At 53.9% G+C, this 17,224-nt stretch overlaps 1 protein-coding gene across 4 annotated transcripts; it reads left to right on the top strand.

Annotated features, from left to right (window-relative positions):
- The first annotated feature begins 3,238 nt into the window (after positions 1-3,238).
- PNPLA4 (patatin like phospholipase domain containing 4) lies at positions 3,239-16,568 on the top strand. Of its 4 annotated transcripts, none has more exons than XM_054715391.1 (7): positions 3,239-3,247; positions 4,454-4,638; positions 7,710-7,804; positions 8,617-8,752; positions 9,901-9,966; positions 11,633-11,785; positions 13,773-14,401. In XM_054715391.1, the coding sequence occupies exons 1-7, from the start codon at positions 3,244-3,246 to the stop codon at positions 13,902-13,904; spliced, it is 771 nt and encodes a 256-aa protein (XP_054571366.1). In that variant the 5' UTR covers positions 3,239-3,243; the 3' UTR covers positions 13,905-14,401. The 4 variants fall into 4 exon arrangements, with proteins under 4 accessions (XP_054571366.1, XP_054571367.1, XP_054571363.1 ...); XM_054715392.1 differs by lacking the exons at positions 3,239-3,247; positions 13,773-14,401 and adding exons at positions 3,261-3,534; positions 16,121-16,568; XM_054715388.1 differs by lacking the exon at positions 3,239-3,247 and adding an exon at positions 3,261-3,534.
- The last annotated feature ends 656 nt before the right edge of the window (positions 16,569-17,224 follow it).

Genomic DNA, 17,224 nt, shown 5'->3' with positions numbered 1-17,224 from the left:
AGTTTTCATCTAGAGACAGAAATGTACTCTAAATTACTGCATTTCCCTCTTAACCACATAATTTCACTGTCACCTTAATAATTCATATTTTTTCAACGTATTTAAAACACTGGAAAATAATCAAAAGCTCCATGCAAATGCTCAACGAGTTGAAAATAGTAGTTTGATCTAATAATCTACATGTTTTTGGTATCCATGTCATCGTGATTAAGAATAATAAAAATAAGACCAGACCAGGTGAGCATCAACCTATGAACCAGGAGGTCACAGTTCTATTCCCGGTCGGGGCACATGCCCGGGTTGTGGGCTCAATCCCCAGTGTGGGGCGTGCGGGAGGCAGCCGGTCCATGATTCTCTCTCATCATTAACGTTTCTATCAATGAGGCTTAAGACAAGGCTTATAGCCCTAACCGGTGTGGCTCAGTGGATAGTGCATTGGCCTGCGGACGGAAGGGTCCCGGGTTCGATTCCGGTCAAGGGCGTGTACCTTGGTTGCGGACACATCCCCAGTAGGGGGTGTGCAGGAGGCAGCTGATCGATGTTTCTCTCTCATCGATGTTTCTGACTCTCTATCCCTCTCCCTTCCTGTCTGTAAAAAATCAATAAAATATATTTTTAAAAAAACAGAAAAAAAAAACACGAGGCTTATAAATAAATGCTACATTTTCAAACTGCTTTTCTGTAATGCACATAGTGTGATATTTAGTTCTTATGCCAGGTGAGGAATACCTATAGGTTAGCAAAGATTCTCAGAGGTATCCAATCGTAAATGACAATTCCGGAGGATGTCTACTTTAATTGTTTGCAAAGTGTCCAAAGTTTATATGCATGTGTACATATACATATATATGGTCCTTTATTTTATTTTATTTTTTAAAAATATATTTTATTGATTTTTTACAGAGAGGAAGTGAGAGGGATAGAGAGTTAGAAACATCGATGAGAGAGAAACATCGATCAGCTGCCTCCTGCACACCTCCCACTGGGGATGTGCCCGCAACCAAGGTCCATGCCCTTGACCGGGAATCGAACCTGGGACCCTTGCGTCTGCAGGCCGATGCTCTATCCACTGAGCCAAACCGGTTAGGGCTATATATGGTCCTTTATAATAAAAGCCTAATATGCAAAGTGTCCAACCGTTTGTTCGACCGTTTGACCAGTTGCTATGACGTGCACTGACCACCAGGGGGCAGACATTCCGACCGGTAGGTTAGTTTGCTGCTGGGGTCCGGCCAATCGAGACTGGAGCCCTCCCGCGGTCCCTCCCCGGCTGGCCAACCTCCTGCGTCCCTCCCCGGCCCCGATCGTGCACCAGTGGGGTCCCTCGGCCTGGCCTGCGCCCTCTCGCAATCCGGGATCCCACAGGGGATGTCGGAGAGCTGGTTTCGGTCCAATCCCTGCAGGCCAGGCTGAGGGACCCCACTGGTGCATGGATCCGTGTGTGTGTGTGTGTGTGTGTGTGTGTGTGTGTGTGTGTGTTAGAGACCCGGTGCATGAATTCGTGCATGGGTGGGGTCCGGCCAGCCTGGCCAGCGGGAGGGGACATGGGTGGTTGGCCGGCCTGCCTGCTGGTCGAACTCCCGGTGGAGGGGACATTTTGCATATTAGCCTTTTTATTATATAGGATACCTATGTGTGGTAGGAGGGGTATGAGATTTTTTTTGGGGGGACGATCAGATTTATAATGTCTAACCCCAGGGGTGCACATCTGAAACGAATGAAGGTCCACTGTAATTGAAAAATAAAAAAATGATTTAAAAAAAAGGGGGACGGCAGGGGGACTGGTGAACCTTCAACGCGGAAGCCGGAGATGCCTGCCGGGTCGCTTCTTAGGGTGAAGCGGGGAGGCGTTGTTGATGGAGAGAAAGGACGGGTCGGCGTCCTGGAACCACGCAAAGCTGCTTCCCAAGCCTGTCCACCCCGTGGCTGGGCGCGGAGGGCGCGCCATGGGGCAGGAGCTTGACGATTCACCTGGAGACCAGAGAGGTTGTGCAGCCCGCCCAAGGTCACACAGCCCGCGGCTGACTGCGGAAGTGGCCGCTCCCCGAGCCGCGGCCCGGCCTTACCGATAAAAAAATCCCATAAAAATCATCGATGGGCCCAGAAACGCGACACGGCATCCCCGACCCGGGACACAACCTAGTCCCCACCCTGGGGCCCGCCCACAGGGACAGCTGGACCGCCCCGAGGGTGGGGGGTAAGGGAAAGAAGAACTACTTCCGCCCCGAGGCTGGTGGGCGGGGTAGGGGAAGAACCACTTCCGGGACGCAGACGCGAAGAGGGCCAAGCACTTCCGGTGCCCCGCTGCCGAGGGTCGTTCAGGGTCAGCGGACTCGCAAGGGAGGGCCTGCCCGCAGGTGGCGCTAACCGGCGCACGGGGACTGAAATGCAAGAATTCAGGGCTCCGGACGAGACAGCCTGGCCCCCTTGCCCGAACTCGGGGACCCTTGGGTCTAGCGGCCCAGTGCGCGCCGCCATGATGAGTCCAGCCATTTAAATAGAGTAGGCGGGGCCCAGCGGACCCTCGCGTCGGCGCGGTGACGTCACGGACCCGAGCGGGTAGGCGGGCCTGGTAGGTGGAGCCGTATTGAGTGACGGCCCGGCCCCGCCTTCCGGTTAAGGCAGGGAGGTGGAGCGTTCAACACGGAAGTGCCTCAGGCCCGCATTGGTAGGCGGAGCTGTATTGAGTGACGGCTGGGCCCCGCCTTCCGGTTAAGGCAGGGAGGTGGGGCGTTCAATACGGAAGTGTCTCAAGCCTGCTTGGGTAGGGCGGGGCGGCATTGAGTGACGGCTCAGCCCCGCCTTCCGGTTAAGGAAGGGAGGTGGGGCGTTCAACACGGAAGTGCCGCTTGCCTGCAAGGGTAGGCGGAGCCGCTTTGAGTGACGGCCTGACCCCGCCTTCCGGTTGAGGGGGGGAGGTGGGGCGTTCAACACGGAAGTGCCTCAAGCCCGCATGGGTAGGCGGGGCGCCATTGAGTGACGGCCTGGCCCCGCCTTCCGGTTGAGGAAGGGAGGTGGGGCGTTCAACACGGAAGTGCCGCTTGCCTGCGTTGGTAGGCGGAGAGACATTGAGTGACAGCTCAGCCCCGCCTTCCGGTTAAGGCGGGAGGGGGCGGGGCCTCTAACGCGGAAGTGCCGCAGACCTCCATGGATAGGCGGAGCCGCATTGAGTGACGGCCTGGCCCCTCCTTCCGGTTGCGGCGGGGAGGTGGGGCGTCCAACCCGGAAGTGCCTCAAGCCTGCATGGGTAGGCGGAGCGGGGTGAGGGCGGAGCCGGGTGGGGGCGGCCTTCGGCCCCCAGACCTTGCTCGGGTGCGCGTCGCGGGCTGGTTTTGTCACCCTGGGCCTGGCCTGGCGGCCACCTGGGTGCTGTCTCCTCCAGGCCGCGGGTGCACACTGCGCATGCGCGGCCCGGGGCGGCCGCCTGGCCGCTGAGCCCCCATCCCCCACCCCCTCCATCTGCAAAGCTGAGGCTCAGCTGCAAAGGCCGAGCTGCGTCCCCCACGGGGCCCAGCCAGATGCTGCAGAACCAAGGTTGTCGGTTCCCGAATTGGGGGCGGGGGGGGGGCCCGGGCCTTGCACCTATTCTGATGGCCCCGGAATTGGGGCTCCCTAGATCATCAGGTGGTGCGGGTGCCATTTATTCCTTGGAGCCTCCAGCGAGCGCCCTGGCCAGTCCTGACCTCAGATTGTCCTAAGAACCTCGGGGGGGTGAACAATCTCATCGCGTGATTGAATAATTGCGGGAGCATCCAGTTTTGTTTTGTGTTTGCTCTGAAGAAAACGTGGGTGCCCCAAGTGGAGATGGGAGGGGACGGAGCAGGGCTCTGTCTTTGCAATGGACGGATGCATTTGCAATGGATCAATGCATTTGCAATGGACCGATGCATTTGCAATGGATCAATGCCTTTGCAATGGACGGATGCCTTTGCAAAATGCAAATGTGTGCATCCTTGGGGATGCGCCCTGCTCCCATGATTGGAGGTCCCCGCAATACAGCAACCCCCCCCCACACCCACTCCCCCCCGCCCCAAAGCGACAAAAAGGTCAAGAAATAAAGACCAGGTGCCTTCCCAATTGGCACGGATCCACCCACCCGTCTCTTTGCCAGGCAGTGGAGGCGCGATCGAATGAATAAATGGCATATTATGCAATGCCCTGAACAGATACGGACTGTTGTAACTTCATCTTTTCATGAATAAAACTTGGGGGGGGGGGGGGGGGTCCAGGTGGGAGAGGTAGGGAAAACGAATCCTTGGACGATTTGGGCGTTGGATGAGCCTTTAATTGTGCTAATCGGTGCTCAGCACCAAGCATTGTCTATGAAAAGAAAGGCTTGGCGTCATGATTAGCTCATTATACCAACTTGGAGCATTTATCTGTGTTTTTTTTTCTTTCTTTCTTTCTTTTTTTTTGGTGGTGTGTGTGTGTGTGTGTGTGGCCAATTTTGCAGGTGGAATGAAGCACATCAACCTGTCCTTTGCTGCCTGCGGCTTCCTGGGCATCTACCACTTGGGGGCAGCATCGGCCTTCCACAAACACGGCCAGAGGCTGCTGAAGGAGGTCAAGGCCTTTGCGGGGGCTTCGGCGGGATCCTTGGTGGCTTCGGTCCTGCTCACGGCACCGGAGAAAATAGAGGTAATGACGTGGCCGCCCGGCCGCCTCCCTCGGCCAGAAACCGAGGTCCAGCAACCACGCCAGAGGCTCACGCTCTGCTAGCTGCCGGCTTTGCCTGGGGAACAGAAACGGGTAAAACGTTTAATCATCAGGGATCTGTGCTCCGAATTTGGGGGAGAAATCCCCAAGTCCTGGGTGACAGTGAGACAGAAAAGATGAGGCCTTATTTTATTTTATTTAAATGTATTTTATTGATCTTTTTTACAGAGAGGAAGGGAGAGGGAGAGAGAGTTAGAAACATCGATGAGAGAGAGAAACATCGATCAGCTGCCTCCTGCACACCTCCTACTGGGGATGTGCCTGCAACCAAGGTACATGCCCTTGACCGGAATCGAACCTGGGACCCTTGAGTCCGCAGGCCGACGCTCTATCCACTGAGCCACACCGGTTAGGGCTTATTTTCTTTAAAAAAAAAAAAAAAAAATATATATATGTATATATATATGTGTGTGTGTGTGTGTATGTGTGTATACATATACATATATATATACATATATATATATATATATATATATATATATATATATATATATTTGTATTGATTTCAGAGAGACAGAGAGAGAGAGAGAGAGAGAAAGAGATATGTCAATGAGGAGAGAGAATCATGGATCAGCTGCCTCCTGCACGCCCCCTCTGGGGATCAAGCCCACAACCCAGGCATGTGCCCTTGGCTGGAATGGAACCTGGGACCTTTCAGTCCGTAGGCTGATGCTCTATCCACTGAGCCAAGCCGGCCAGGACTACTTTCTTAAAAAAAAAAAAAAAATAAAAAAAATAATATATACACACACACACACACACACACACACATATATACATTATATATATGTGTATATATATTATGTATATATTTGTATTGATTGTAGAGATGGAGAGAGAGAGAGAGAGAGAGAGAGAGAGAGAGAGGGAGACATCCATGATGAGAGAGAATCATGGATCGGCCGCCTCCTGCACGCCCGCTACTGGGGATCGAGCCCACAACCCGGGCACGTGCCCTTGACCGGGAATCGAACCCTGACCTCCTGGTTCCTAGGTCGACGCTCAGCCACGGAGCCACGCCGGCCGGGCGAGTGTAAGTCCTTGCTGCTGCTGTGCACATTGGGGGGTGGAGAATGGCTCTCTCTCTCTCTCTCTCTCTCTCTCTTTTTTTCTTTTTTCACTCAGGGCATCCTCACTCTTCCTTTTCCCCAGTCCCTGTTCATCCTTTCGGCTGAAGGTTACCTGATCCCTTTTTACCACGTGAACCACGCCTCCCCCCGGGACGGCTTTGAGGTTTCCGAGCCAGCTGTTTGCTACCCGCCCCGGAGGGTGTAGGTTTCTCACGCGCCTCGGTGTTGTGACACCCGGGAGGGCGATCCGTCTCGCGCTGAGCGCGTGCACACATGCATAATTCAGAGGCACACCTGCTCATGCGGTGTATTGTGTGTGTGTGTGGGGGGGGTTTGTTACTGCAAGTATCGAGGGCATTGCTTCGTAAAGTATGTGACGGCCTGATCGCTCTGCTGTCCGTCGGAAACGGCTGCGACATAATCGTGAATGCCCACGGCCGTCGAAAACGAACGCGTAAAAATAAATACGTTTCAACGCGCTGAACGATGGGGGGGAAAACATCAGCCTGCTCTGTTTGGGCCAAACGTTGGATGAAGGCGCCCCTGAGGCCTTGGCGGGGCCAGATCCCAGGATCCCGAGGGTCTCCTACGGCCCCCGGGACAGAGGTTCCCAACCCCTGGCTGACAGGGACCCTTTGGGTGACCCCCGGCCCGCCTGGGTCATCCAGGGTCATCGCCCTCTGCCCCCGGAGGTCACACAGTCACAGGCCCGGGGGACGAGGATGTGGACATGATGAGGGGGGAGGGTGGCTTGATTCTGGCTCCCTCTCAGGCACTCTCACCATACTGTGAATGAATGAATGAATGAATGAATGAAAGAAAGAATGAATGAATGGATGACAGACCGGGGTTCCAACCCTGCCTATGGCCCTCACTGTTCACGGCGCATCAGGGAAGATGCTTAATCGCTTCAGCCTGTTCTCTTACCTGCCACGTGGGAGGTGATGCGTGTAACCCACCGTGACCCTGAGCTCACGGAGGCGGGTCCCAGTCATCGCCACCCGCCCACGACCACCCGCCCCAGACTCTGACTCGGTGCTGGCCAAGGACAGCCCTCAGGACGCCTCCCTCCGCTCTCCGGGCGGTCGCTCGCAATCAGGGCTGTTGCCCTGCCCGGTTTAGCTCAGTGGACAGCGTGTCGGCCTGCGGGCCGGAGGGTCCTGGGTTCGATTCTGGTCAAGGGCATGTACCTGGGTGGCGGGCTCCATCCCTGGTCGGGGTGCCTGCAGGAGGCAACCCATCCATGAGTCTCTCTCACATCCGTGTTTCTCTCTCTGTGTCTCTCCCCCTCCCTCCCCTCCCACTCTCTCTAAAAACCAATGGAGCCCTGACCGGTGTGGCTCAGTGGGTAGAGCGTCAGCCTACGGACTGAAGGTCCCGGGTTCGATTCCCGGTCAAGGGCATGGACCTTGGTGGCGGGCACATCCCCAGTGGGGGGCGTGCAGGAGGCAGCTGATGGATGTTTCTCTCTCATCGATGTTTCTGACTCTCTATCCCTCTCCCTTCCTCTCTGTAAAAAATCAGTGGAAAAATATCCCCGGGTGAGGATTAATAACAAAAATAATAATAATGACCAGTGATTGCGGTCCTGGTTTCGATTCCGGTCAAGGGCATGTACCCGGGTGGCAGGCTCCATCCCCAGTGGCGGGCGTGCAGGAGGCAGCCGGCCCATGGTTCTCTCTCATCATGGATGTTTCTGTCTCTCTCGCTTCCTCTCTGAAATCAATAAAAATAGGAAAAACAAAACAAAGCTGGATCGGGGACCACACGTGGCTTGCTTGGGGACCAGGAACGGCGGGTGAGGGAAGGAGCGTGTCCCCGGGAGACGGGCGTGGGGCGTGCCGGTGGGATCGGGACAGCGCCCTGGAATCAGAAGGATCCTCTCGACGAAATGTCACGCCGCCCGTTTCCGTCCTCTTTCAGGAATGCAGCCAGTTCACCTACGCGCTCGCCGAGGAGACGCGAAGGCAGACTTTGGGGGCCGTGACCCCCGGCTACGACTTCATGGCCCGACTGAGGTATGGATGCGTGTGCGTCCCCGCGGGCACGCCCCACGGCTGGGAAGGCAGCGTCGAGGACCCTTTTTTAAAATTTTTTTTAATTTTTATTGATTTCAGAGAGGAAGGGAGAGGGAGAGGGAGAGAGAAACATCCACGAGGAGAGAGAATCATGGGATCGGCTGCCTCCTGCACGCCCCCGACTGGGGATCGAGCCTGCAACCCAGGCATGTGCCCTTGGCCGGAATCAAACCTGGGACCCTTCAGACCCCAGGCCGACGCTCTATCCACTGAGCCACACCAGCCAGGGCCCAGGGATCCCATTTAAAATAAATAAAAAGGCCCTGGCCGGTGTGGCTCAGTGGATAGAGCATCGGCCTGGGGACTGGAGGGTCCCGGGTTCGGTTCCCGGTCAGGGCACAGGCCCGGGTTGTGGACTCCATCCCCAGTAGGGGGCGTGCAGGAGGCAGGCGGTCCATGATTCTCTCTCATCGTCGATGTTTTTCTCTTTCTCTCCTTCTCCCTTCCTCTCTGACATCTATGAAAACATATTTAAAATCACAAAAGCTGTAGGAAATATACTTTTGTGCTATTATACTATGTTAGTACAGTTTTGGTAATATTATATTTAAAATCTTTTTGTGTGTGAAAATATTAACGTTTATTGCATGTAACATTATTATATTTAAAATCGTTTTTCTTGAAATATTAATGTTTATTGCATGTAACATTATAAAAAATAAAATAAATTAAATGAAAAAATATGTATATTTCACGAGTAAATAATAATGACACTGAGCGGGGAGTGACATGGGCCAGGTTTCCTCCCCCAGACGCGGAATGGAGTCGATCCTTCCCCCCAACGCCCACGAGCTGGCCCACAGCCGCCTGCACGTCTCCATCACCAGCACCAGGACCGGGGAGAACGCCCTGGTGTCCAGCTTCTCCTCCCGGGAGGACCTCATCAAGGTAACGCGTTCCCGTGGGAGGAAGTCGGCACGCTGTGCCCCTCACACCCGTGGTTTCCTGTCCTGGCTGAGCTGGCCCGTGCTCAGTCAGCCGTGTGCCCCGTGAGCGGATCCACCGCCTCCACACGTGCCTGCAGAGGCCTCCCGGGCAGTCCCGCGTGCGCCTCGCCACGCCCAGCGCCCCGTGTCTATTCTGGAAGCAGGTCTCCCGTGCCGTTGAGTGGCAATAACAGCTCCTTCAACGAACGTAGCTGATACTTGGCGGGTTAGGTAAGACGCTGTACGTGTATTATGTTTTCTTTATTTTTCTACAAGAGGCCCGATGCACGAAGATTCTTGCAAGAATGGGCCTTCCTTCCCCCGCTCCCAGCCGCTCGGCGCCTGTGTATGCAAATCAACCCGCCATCTTTGTTGGGTTAATTTGCATACTCACTCCTGATTGGCTGGTGGGCGTCGTGAAGGTACGGTCAATTAGCATGTTACTCTTTTATTAGGTAGCTTTCACAGAGAGAGGAAGGGAGAGGGAGAGAGAGAGAGAAACATCAGTGATGAGAGAGAATCATGGATCGCCCGCCTCCTGCACGCCCCCGACTGGGGGTCGAGCCCACAACCCGGGCATGTGCCCTTGACCGGGAATCGAACCATGACCTTCTGGTTCCTAGGTTGACACTCAACCCCTGAGCCACACTGCCCGGGGCCAGGTACTGCTTTTTCACAGAAGAGAAATGGGTGGCAGATGAGAGAGAATCATCGATCAGCTGCCTCCTGCACGCCCCCTACTGGGGATGTGCCCGCAACCCAGGTCCATGCCCTTGACCGGAATCGAACCTGAGACCCTTGAGTCCGCAGGCCGACGGCACCTTCTTAAAAAAAAAAAAAATTGAATTTGAGGGAGAGGCAGGGGAAGGCCATTCAATGCTGAGCCAGACACACCTCTCTAGAGTCCCTTCTGGCATCCACTGTGTCTTCTTCTACTTAAGTGCGTCCCGTTGCTCACTTGAATTGTCCGTAACGTTTCCTTTCTCGGAGCGATTTAAGAAATTCTTCTTGACGACGTGGAAATTTGCAGGAAATCACCACACACCAAATCTCGTGTCTGCGTGTGAGCGCCTCTCCGTGCCTGAGCCGTTTCTCCGTTTCCTCCCCCAGGTCCTCCTGGCCAGCAGCTTCGTGCCGCTCTACGCCGGCCTGAAACCCGTGGAGTACCAAGGACAGGTAGGTTCTGATCCCTGACCGGTGACCGGGGTTCCCGTAGGGACACGTCCCCTGTGAAGGACCCAATGTTATAATTATTGGGTGGTCCCAGATCAGTCCAAAGTGGGGTCGTGGTTCTACTTAAGTTCCAGACAGAAAATTCTGGTCCCTAGCCGGGCCGGCGTGGCTCGGTGGCTGAGCGTCGACCTAGGAACCAGGAGGTCAGGGTTCGATTCCCGGTCAAGGGCACATGCCCGGGTTGTGGGGCCGATCCAAGATTCTCTCTCGTCATGGATGTTTCTCTCTCTCTCCCTTCCTCTCTGAAATCAATAGAAATGTATATTTTCCCCCCAATCTACACTAATAAAAGAGAAGGATGCAAATTGACCGTACCTTCGCGACGCCCACCAGCCAATCAGGAGTGAGTATGCAAATTAACCTGACAAAGATGGCGGGTTAATTTGCATACACAGGCGCCGAGTGGCCAGGGGCGAGACGCAGGCATTCCGCACCGCCCCCGGCCGTTCCGGGCCTCTGGGCAGCGTGGGAAGGCGGAAAGGCACCTCTGGGCCTGAGCGAAGGTGGTGCCGCCAGCCAGGGGAAGGAAGGCCCATTCTGGCATGAATCTTCGTGCACCGGGCCTCCGGTATTAAATATTTATTTATTTTTACCTACAAAAATGTGTTACCAAACCTATGGAATCTCACAGATTGAACATTTCGGTAACTTTTGTTTGGGGCACTATATGGAAATACGCGGAAAGAAAAATTTCGTAGGGACAGCCTCTGGAAAATCAATAATCGTGTTACAGGAAAGTTTTCTTTAGACGAGGACAGTTAATATTTCTTTTACACAGGACTTAGCAAAACGATGACTTGGGAAGCAGTCGCGATTAAGTTCTACTTTTAAACTTTTTCACCTGAAACTGACTTTGGCCGTGTGCTGAGCTTTGAGTTTTAGGGGGCCAACAAGATTTTGTCCTTGTTAAAAAAAAAAAGTGACTTCGCCGACTAGAGGTTAAAAAGTCCACGCGTTTGTGTTAAAAAAATAAACGTATACCAAAATGAAATGGGGGACATGCCCCCAAGCAAGGTTAAAATAAACATATTTTTAAAAGGAAACAAAATGTCGCTTTCCAGGGATATAATAAAACTAGAGGCCCGGTGCATGAAATTCGTGCACAGGCAGGGTCCCTGGGCCTGGCTGGCGATCAGGGCCGATCTGTGGGGCGATCAGGGGCCCCCCTGCTGGAACCCGCCTGGGCTGGTCGGGGGCCTGCGGGCTGGGGGCAGCTCCTGTGTTGAGCGTCTGCCCCCTGGTGGTCAGTGCGTGTCATAGCAACCGGTCGTTCCGCCGTTCGGTTGATTTGCATTTTAGGCTTTTGTTATATAGGATCGTGCGCAGTGGTGGACGGTGAAACGTCAGCGTAAACAGTGGATTCCCACTGTGATTCGAGGACACGTCCCGGCCCTAGGACAGGGCCTCGGACGCCTTCACCGGCATCCGCCCAAGCTGAGCCTCATCCTCCTCAAAACACTCGCGTTAACTTCTTTTTTATAAAAAAAAATATATATATATTTGTATTGATTTCAGAGAGGACGAGAGAGAGGAGAGAGAGAGAGAGAAACATCCATGATGAGACGGAATCACGGTCAGGCCCCGGCGTGACCGCGGTCTCCTTCCGCAGACGTGGGTGGACGGCGGGCTCACCGACAGCCTCCCCGTCCTGCCCGCGGGACGCACGGTGACCGTCTCGCCCTTCAGCGGCCGCCCGGACGTCTCCCCGCAGGACGAGGGCCAGCCGGGCGTCTACGTCACCGTCGCCAACCAGGACATCCGGGTGAGTGGGGGCGCGCGCGGGCGTGCGAGCACCGGCCCTAAAGCCCTCCCCGTGCCCCCGAGGGTCGTGAGCTCCCGTAACGTCCTCTGTACAAACGGCGTGTTCTCAGCGGCAAGTTTCTTATTTTATTTTATTTTAATTTTATTATTTTATTTTAATTTTATTATTATTATTTTATTTTACTTTATTTTATTTTATTTATTTTATTTTATTTTATTTATTTTATTTTTATTTTATTATTTTATTTTACTTTACTTTACTTTATTTTATTTTATTTTATTTTATTTTATTTTATTTATTTTATTTTATTTTACTAAATACACCGAGTGACCAGATTATTATGGTCTCTGAACGCATAATAATCTGGCCACTCAGTGTGTTTATTTTATTTTATTATTTAATTTAATTTAATTTATTGTATTTTATTATTTTATTTAATTTATGTATTTTATTTTATTTTATTTTTTTAAATACACCGAGTGACCAGATTATTATGGTCTCTGAACGCATAATAATCTGGCTACTCAGTGTGTGTGTGTGTGTGTGTGTGTATATATATATATATATATATATATATATATATATGTATGTGTGTGTATGAGGCCCGGTGCATGAATTCGTACATGGGTGGGGTCCGGCCAGCCTGGCCAGGGGGAGGGGACGTGGGCGGTCGGCCGGCCTGCCTGCTGGTCAAATTCCCGGTCGAGGGGACCATTTGCATATTAGCCTTTTATTCTATAGGATAGACACTGAGTGGCCAGATGATTATGCATTCAGAGATCATCATCATCTGGCCGCTCAGTGTATATTTTTATTGATTTCAGAGAGGAAGGGAGAGTGAGAGACAGAGAGAGAAACATCCATGAGGAGAGAGAATCATGGACCGGCCGCCTCCTGCACGCCCCCTACTGGGGATCGAGCTCACATCCCAGGCATGTGCCCTTGACCGGGAATCGAACCCTGACCTCCTGGTTCCTAGGTTCTCGCTCAACCACGGAGCTGCCCCGGCCGGGCCCTCCTTGATTTTTTTATTTTTTATTTATTGTTTAACTAGAGGCCCGGTGCGTGAAAATTCATGCACTGGAGGGGGGTCCCTCAGCCCGGCCTGCGCCCTCTCACATCCGGGAGCCCTCAGGGGCGGGAGGCGACCCGGCGATCAGGGGAAGGCGATGCCCCATCAATCACACCTCTGTGGGCGGTGCCATCTTTGAGGGCGGGGCAGTAAATTAGCATATTCCCTCCTTATTGGCTGTGGGTGCCGCCATCTTTGAAGGTGGGGCAGTCACTTAGCATATTCCCTCCTTATTGGCTGTGGGCGCTGCCATCTTTGAGGGCGGGGCAGTCAATTAGCATATTCCCTCCTTATTGGCTGTGGGTGCCGCCATCTTTGAGGGCGGGGCAGTCCATTAGCATATTCCCTCCTTATTGGCTGTGGGCACTGCCATCTTTGAGGGCATGGCAGTCAATTAGCATATTCCCTCCTTATTGGCTGTGGGTGCCGCCATCTTTGTGATGGCATGAGGGTCAATTAGCATATTCCCTCCTTATTGGCTGTGGGCTCTGCCATCTTTGAGGGTAGGGCAGTCAATTAGCATATTCCCTTCTTATTGGCTGTGGGTGCTGCCACCTTTGTGACGGTGTGAGGGTCAATTAGCATATTCCCTCCTTATTGGCTGTGGGCACCGCCATCTTTGAGGGTGGGGCAGTCAATTAGCATATTCCCTCCTTATTGGGTGTGGGTGCCGCCATCTTTGAGGGCGGGGCAGTCAATTAGCATATTCCCTCCTTATTGGCTGTGGGTGCCGCCATCTTTGAGGGTGGGGCAGTCAATTAGCATATTCCCTCCTTATTGGCTGTGGTTGCCGCCATCTTTGAGGGCATGGCAGTCAATTAGCATATTCCCTCCTTATTGGATAAGATTGCTAATCATCAGGTTACCGACCCGCTCAGCCCCACCCTACTGCTCCGCCCTGTCTCTCCGCCCCAGCTCTCCGTGGCCAACCTGGTGCGGCTCAGCCAGGCCCTGTTCCCGCCGAGCCAGCGGGAGATGGAGTCCCTGCACCGGCGCGGCTTCGCGGACGCCGTGGCGTTCCTGCTCAAGGAGAACTGGTTCGCGTAGAGGGCGTCCGGGCACACGCCGCGGAGCCCCGTGCCGGCCGAGTCGGCGGGGGATCGGGGATGAGGTGGGCACACACCCTCAGGCTTCCGTCACAGCGACCGGTCTCGGCCACGGCGTGCGCGGTTTTGAATAGTTACGTGTCCACCGGCCGCAAAGAAAGACGCTGCATCTTATTAGAAGCTGGCGGCGTCATTACGGACAGAACGCGGGATGCACTCACGTGGATAAACTCCTGCAAAGCACGGAGACCCAAGCCAACCTCGTAGCCTCGGGGATAAGAAGTGAGTCCCGCCCGGCCGGCGTGGCTCAGTGGGTAGAGCGTCGGCCTGCGGACGGAAGGGTCCCGGGTTCGATTCCGCTCAAGGGCATGGACCTTGGTTGAGGGCACATCCCCAGGTGGGGGCGTGCAGGAGGCAGCTGATGGATGTTTCTCTCTCATCGATGTTTCTAGCTCTCTCTCCCTCTCCCTTCCTCTCTGTAAAAAATCAATAAAATATATTAAATTTAAAAAAAAAAGAAGTAAATACCGCCCGGCAAGTGTGGCTCAGCGGTTGAGCGTCGACCTATGAACCAGGAGGTCACAGTTCGGTTCCTGGTCAGGGCACATGCCCGGGTTGCGGGCTCCATCTCCAGTAGGGGGCGTGCAGGAGGCAGCCGATCCATGATTCTGTCTCCTCATGGATGTTTCTCTCTCTTTCCCTCTCTCTTCCTCTCTGAAATCAATAAAAAAATATGTATTTTTTATTTTAAAAAGAAAGCGAATCCAGATGCTCATTCATTTACGATTTCCCATCACGTGGCGCCGACGGCAGGTCTCCCACGTTTTGAGGGGTGGCCGGTCACTCGGAGGACGGGTGTGTGGGGTGCCCTCCCTCAGACTCGAATCCTCAGTCTCTTTCCATGGGGTCTGTGGAGCGTGACTCTTAATGGCTAAGGGGCGGTTAGGCACGAGCTGGTGAGTTCATGTTCAAGAAAAAACATTAATTTTCATTAAAATGTCCTATTATTTTATGGGAACGATGACTCATGTATTTTAGCCCTTTGTCTTCAGCACATCTCTCTCTCTCTCTCTCTCTCTCTCTCTCTCTCTCTCTCTCTCTCTCTCTCTATATATATATATATATATATATATATATATATATGTATATCAGAGGCCCGGTGCATGAATTCGTGCATGGGTGGGGTCTGGCCAGCCTGGCCAGGGGGAGGGGACATGGGCGGTTGGCCGTCCTGCCTGCTGGTCAAACTCCCGGTCGAGGGGACCATTTGCATATTGGCCTTTTATTCTATAGGATGTACACGGAGCGGCCAGATGGTTATGATCTCTGAACGCATAATAATCTGGTCACTCAGTATATATATATATATATATATATATATATATATATATATATATATACCGTATTTATATATATATATACCATATTTTCCGGCATATAAAATGACTTTTTAACCCAGGAAAATCTTATACGCCCACTCGTCTTATACGCCAGAAAATATGGTACTATCATCTCTCACCCATCAGTATAGCAAAAAAAACACACCAATTAGCGTATTTTCAGCGTATAAGATGACTGGGCGTATAAGATTTTCCTGGGTTAAAAAGTCGTCTTATACGCCGGAAAATATGGTATATATATTAGAGGCCCGGTGAATGAATCCGTGCATGGGTGGGTCCGGCCAGCCTGGCCAGGGGGAGGGGACATGGGCGGTTGGCCGGCCTGCCCGCTGGTCGAACTCCCGGTCGAGGGGACCATTTGCATATTAGCCTTTTATTCTATAGGACAGACACGGAGTGGCCAGATTATTATGCGTTCAGAGATCATCACCATCTGGCCGCTCCGTGTAAACCTACATTTCTATGAAAATGGAAGCTTTTGTTTGTCTGCGGCCCACGCACACGTACACCTTGTGGACGTGGCCCGTGTCCGCCTGTGAGTTTGACGTGCTGGGTGTACACGGCCGTCCCCCGCTGCCCCCCCCCCCCCCGGTCCTGTGGGCTCCTCCGTTTCAGGGGACGCCTTTCGGGGTGCGGGGGAACTGGTGTGCGGGACGTCTAAGGAGGCTTCCTGACGCCGGTCCCGGGATGCGTGCGGGGCGGTGGCGGCGATCGGCGGCTCCCTCCGTCCCCAGGTCCCTGTCGGGGCGAATCCCCCGGCGCCCCCGAATGGCTGTCCTTGAACCTTCCGCCCGTCTTTCTCGCTTCCTCTTCTCAGGAACACTCCGCTTTGTGACCACGGCGTCCCACCGCCTCCACGGACAGTTAGAGGAGATGGATGGGACTGTCACGCTCAGCGGGGCTCTCACAGACCCGGCGGGATTAAACAAACAGGACGGTTTGCGATGTCGCCCGTGAGAGCCAGAAGCTGGCCAAGCCTCGGGGGCAGGGTCGTGGCATCGGGGGGGCGGGGGGGACCCTGTGTCCCGCCGAGGGCCATCGGGACATGTATAGCACCGTTCACGGCCGTAAAACATCACCCACTTACCCAGGAGCCCGCTCCACGGGGTCAGACGTGGAGTAAACTCACCCCATGGCCCAGGCAGGGCCAGACCCACATGATCTCCTGGGCCGGACACTCCCCACCCCAGCCGGCTGCTTCTCAGGTTTTCCGTGGGTGACGTGTGCCGTACACACGTGCAGTTCACGTCTAAATAAATAAACAAAATGGGACACGTTGACGTGATTTTTTCCAAGCAGGAAAGGGCCCCGATAGACGGTTTGCAAACGCCACGCTCACCCAATCCACAGGGCATCTCAGGCCGACACGCTGGAGGCCCACGCCGTGTCGTGCGCCGACCTCACCTCCGTAAACGTTAAAGAGAAGATGCCTATAATTACGTCCCCTCTTGTATTTATAAGCTAGAGGTCTGGTGCATGAAATTCGTGCACGGAGGGGGGTCGGGGGGGGCGTCCCCTCAGCCCAGCCTGCACCCTCTCCAATCCGGGACCCCTCGGGGGATGTCCCTCCGGAATCGGGCCTACACCGGCAGTCGGACATCCCTCTCGCAATCCGGGACCGCTGGCTCCTAACTGCTCACCTGCCTGCCTGCATGATCGCCCCTAACCACTCGCCTGCCTGCCTGATCGCCTCCTAACTGCTCCCCTGCTGACCTGATCACCCCTAACCACTCTTCCTGCCTGCCTGATTGCCCCTAACCACTCTGCCTGCCTGCCTGATCACCCCTAACCACTCTGCCTGCCGGCCTGATCACCCCTAACCACTCTGCCTGCGTGCCTGATTGCCCCTAACCACTCTGCCTGCCTGCCTGATCTCCCCTAACCACTCTGCCTGCCGGCCTGATCACCCCTAATCACCTCT

This window comes from Eptesicus fuscus, chromosome 1 (assembly GCF_027574615.1).
Source record: "Eptesicus fuscus isolate TK198812 chromosome 1, DD_ASM_mEF_20220401, whole genome shotgun sequence".
Classification (NCBI taxonomy): Eukaryota; Metazoa; Chordata; class Mammalia; order Chiroptera; family Vespertilionidae; genus Eptesicus; species Eptesicus fuscus.
The sequence above is the reverse complement of the archived record's forward strand: the minus strand, read 5'-3'. Positions and strand labels throughout refer to the sequence as shown.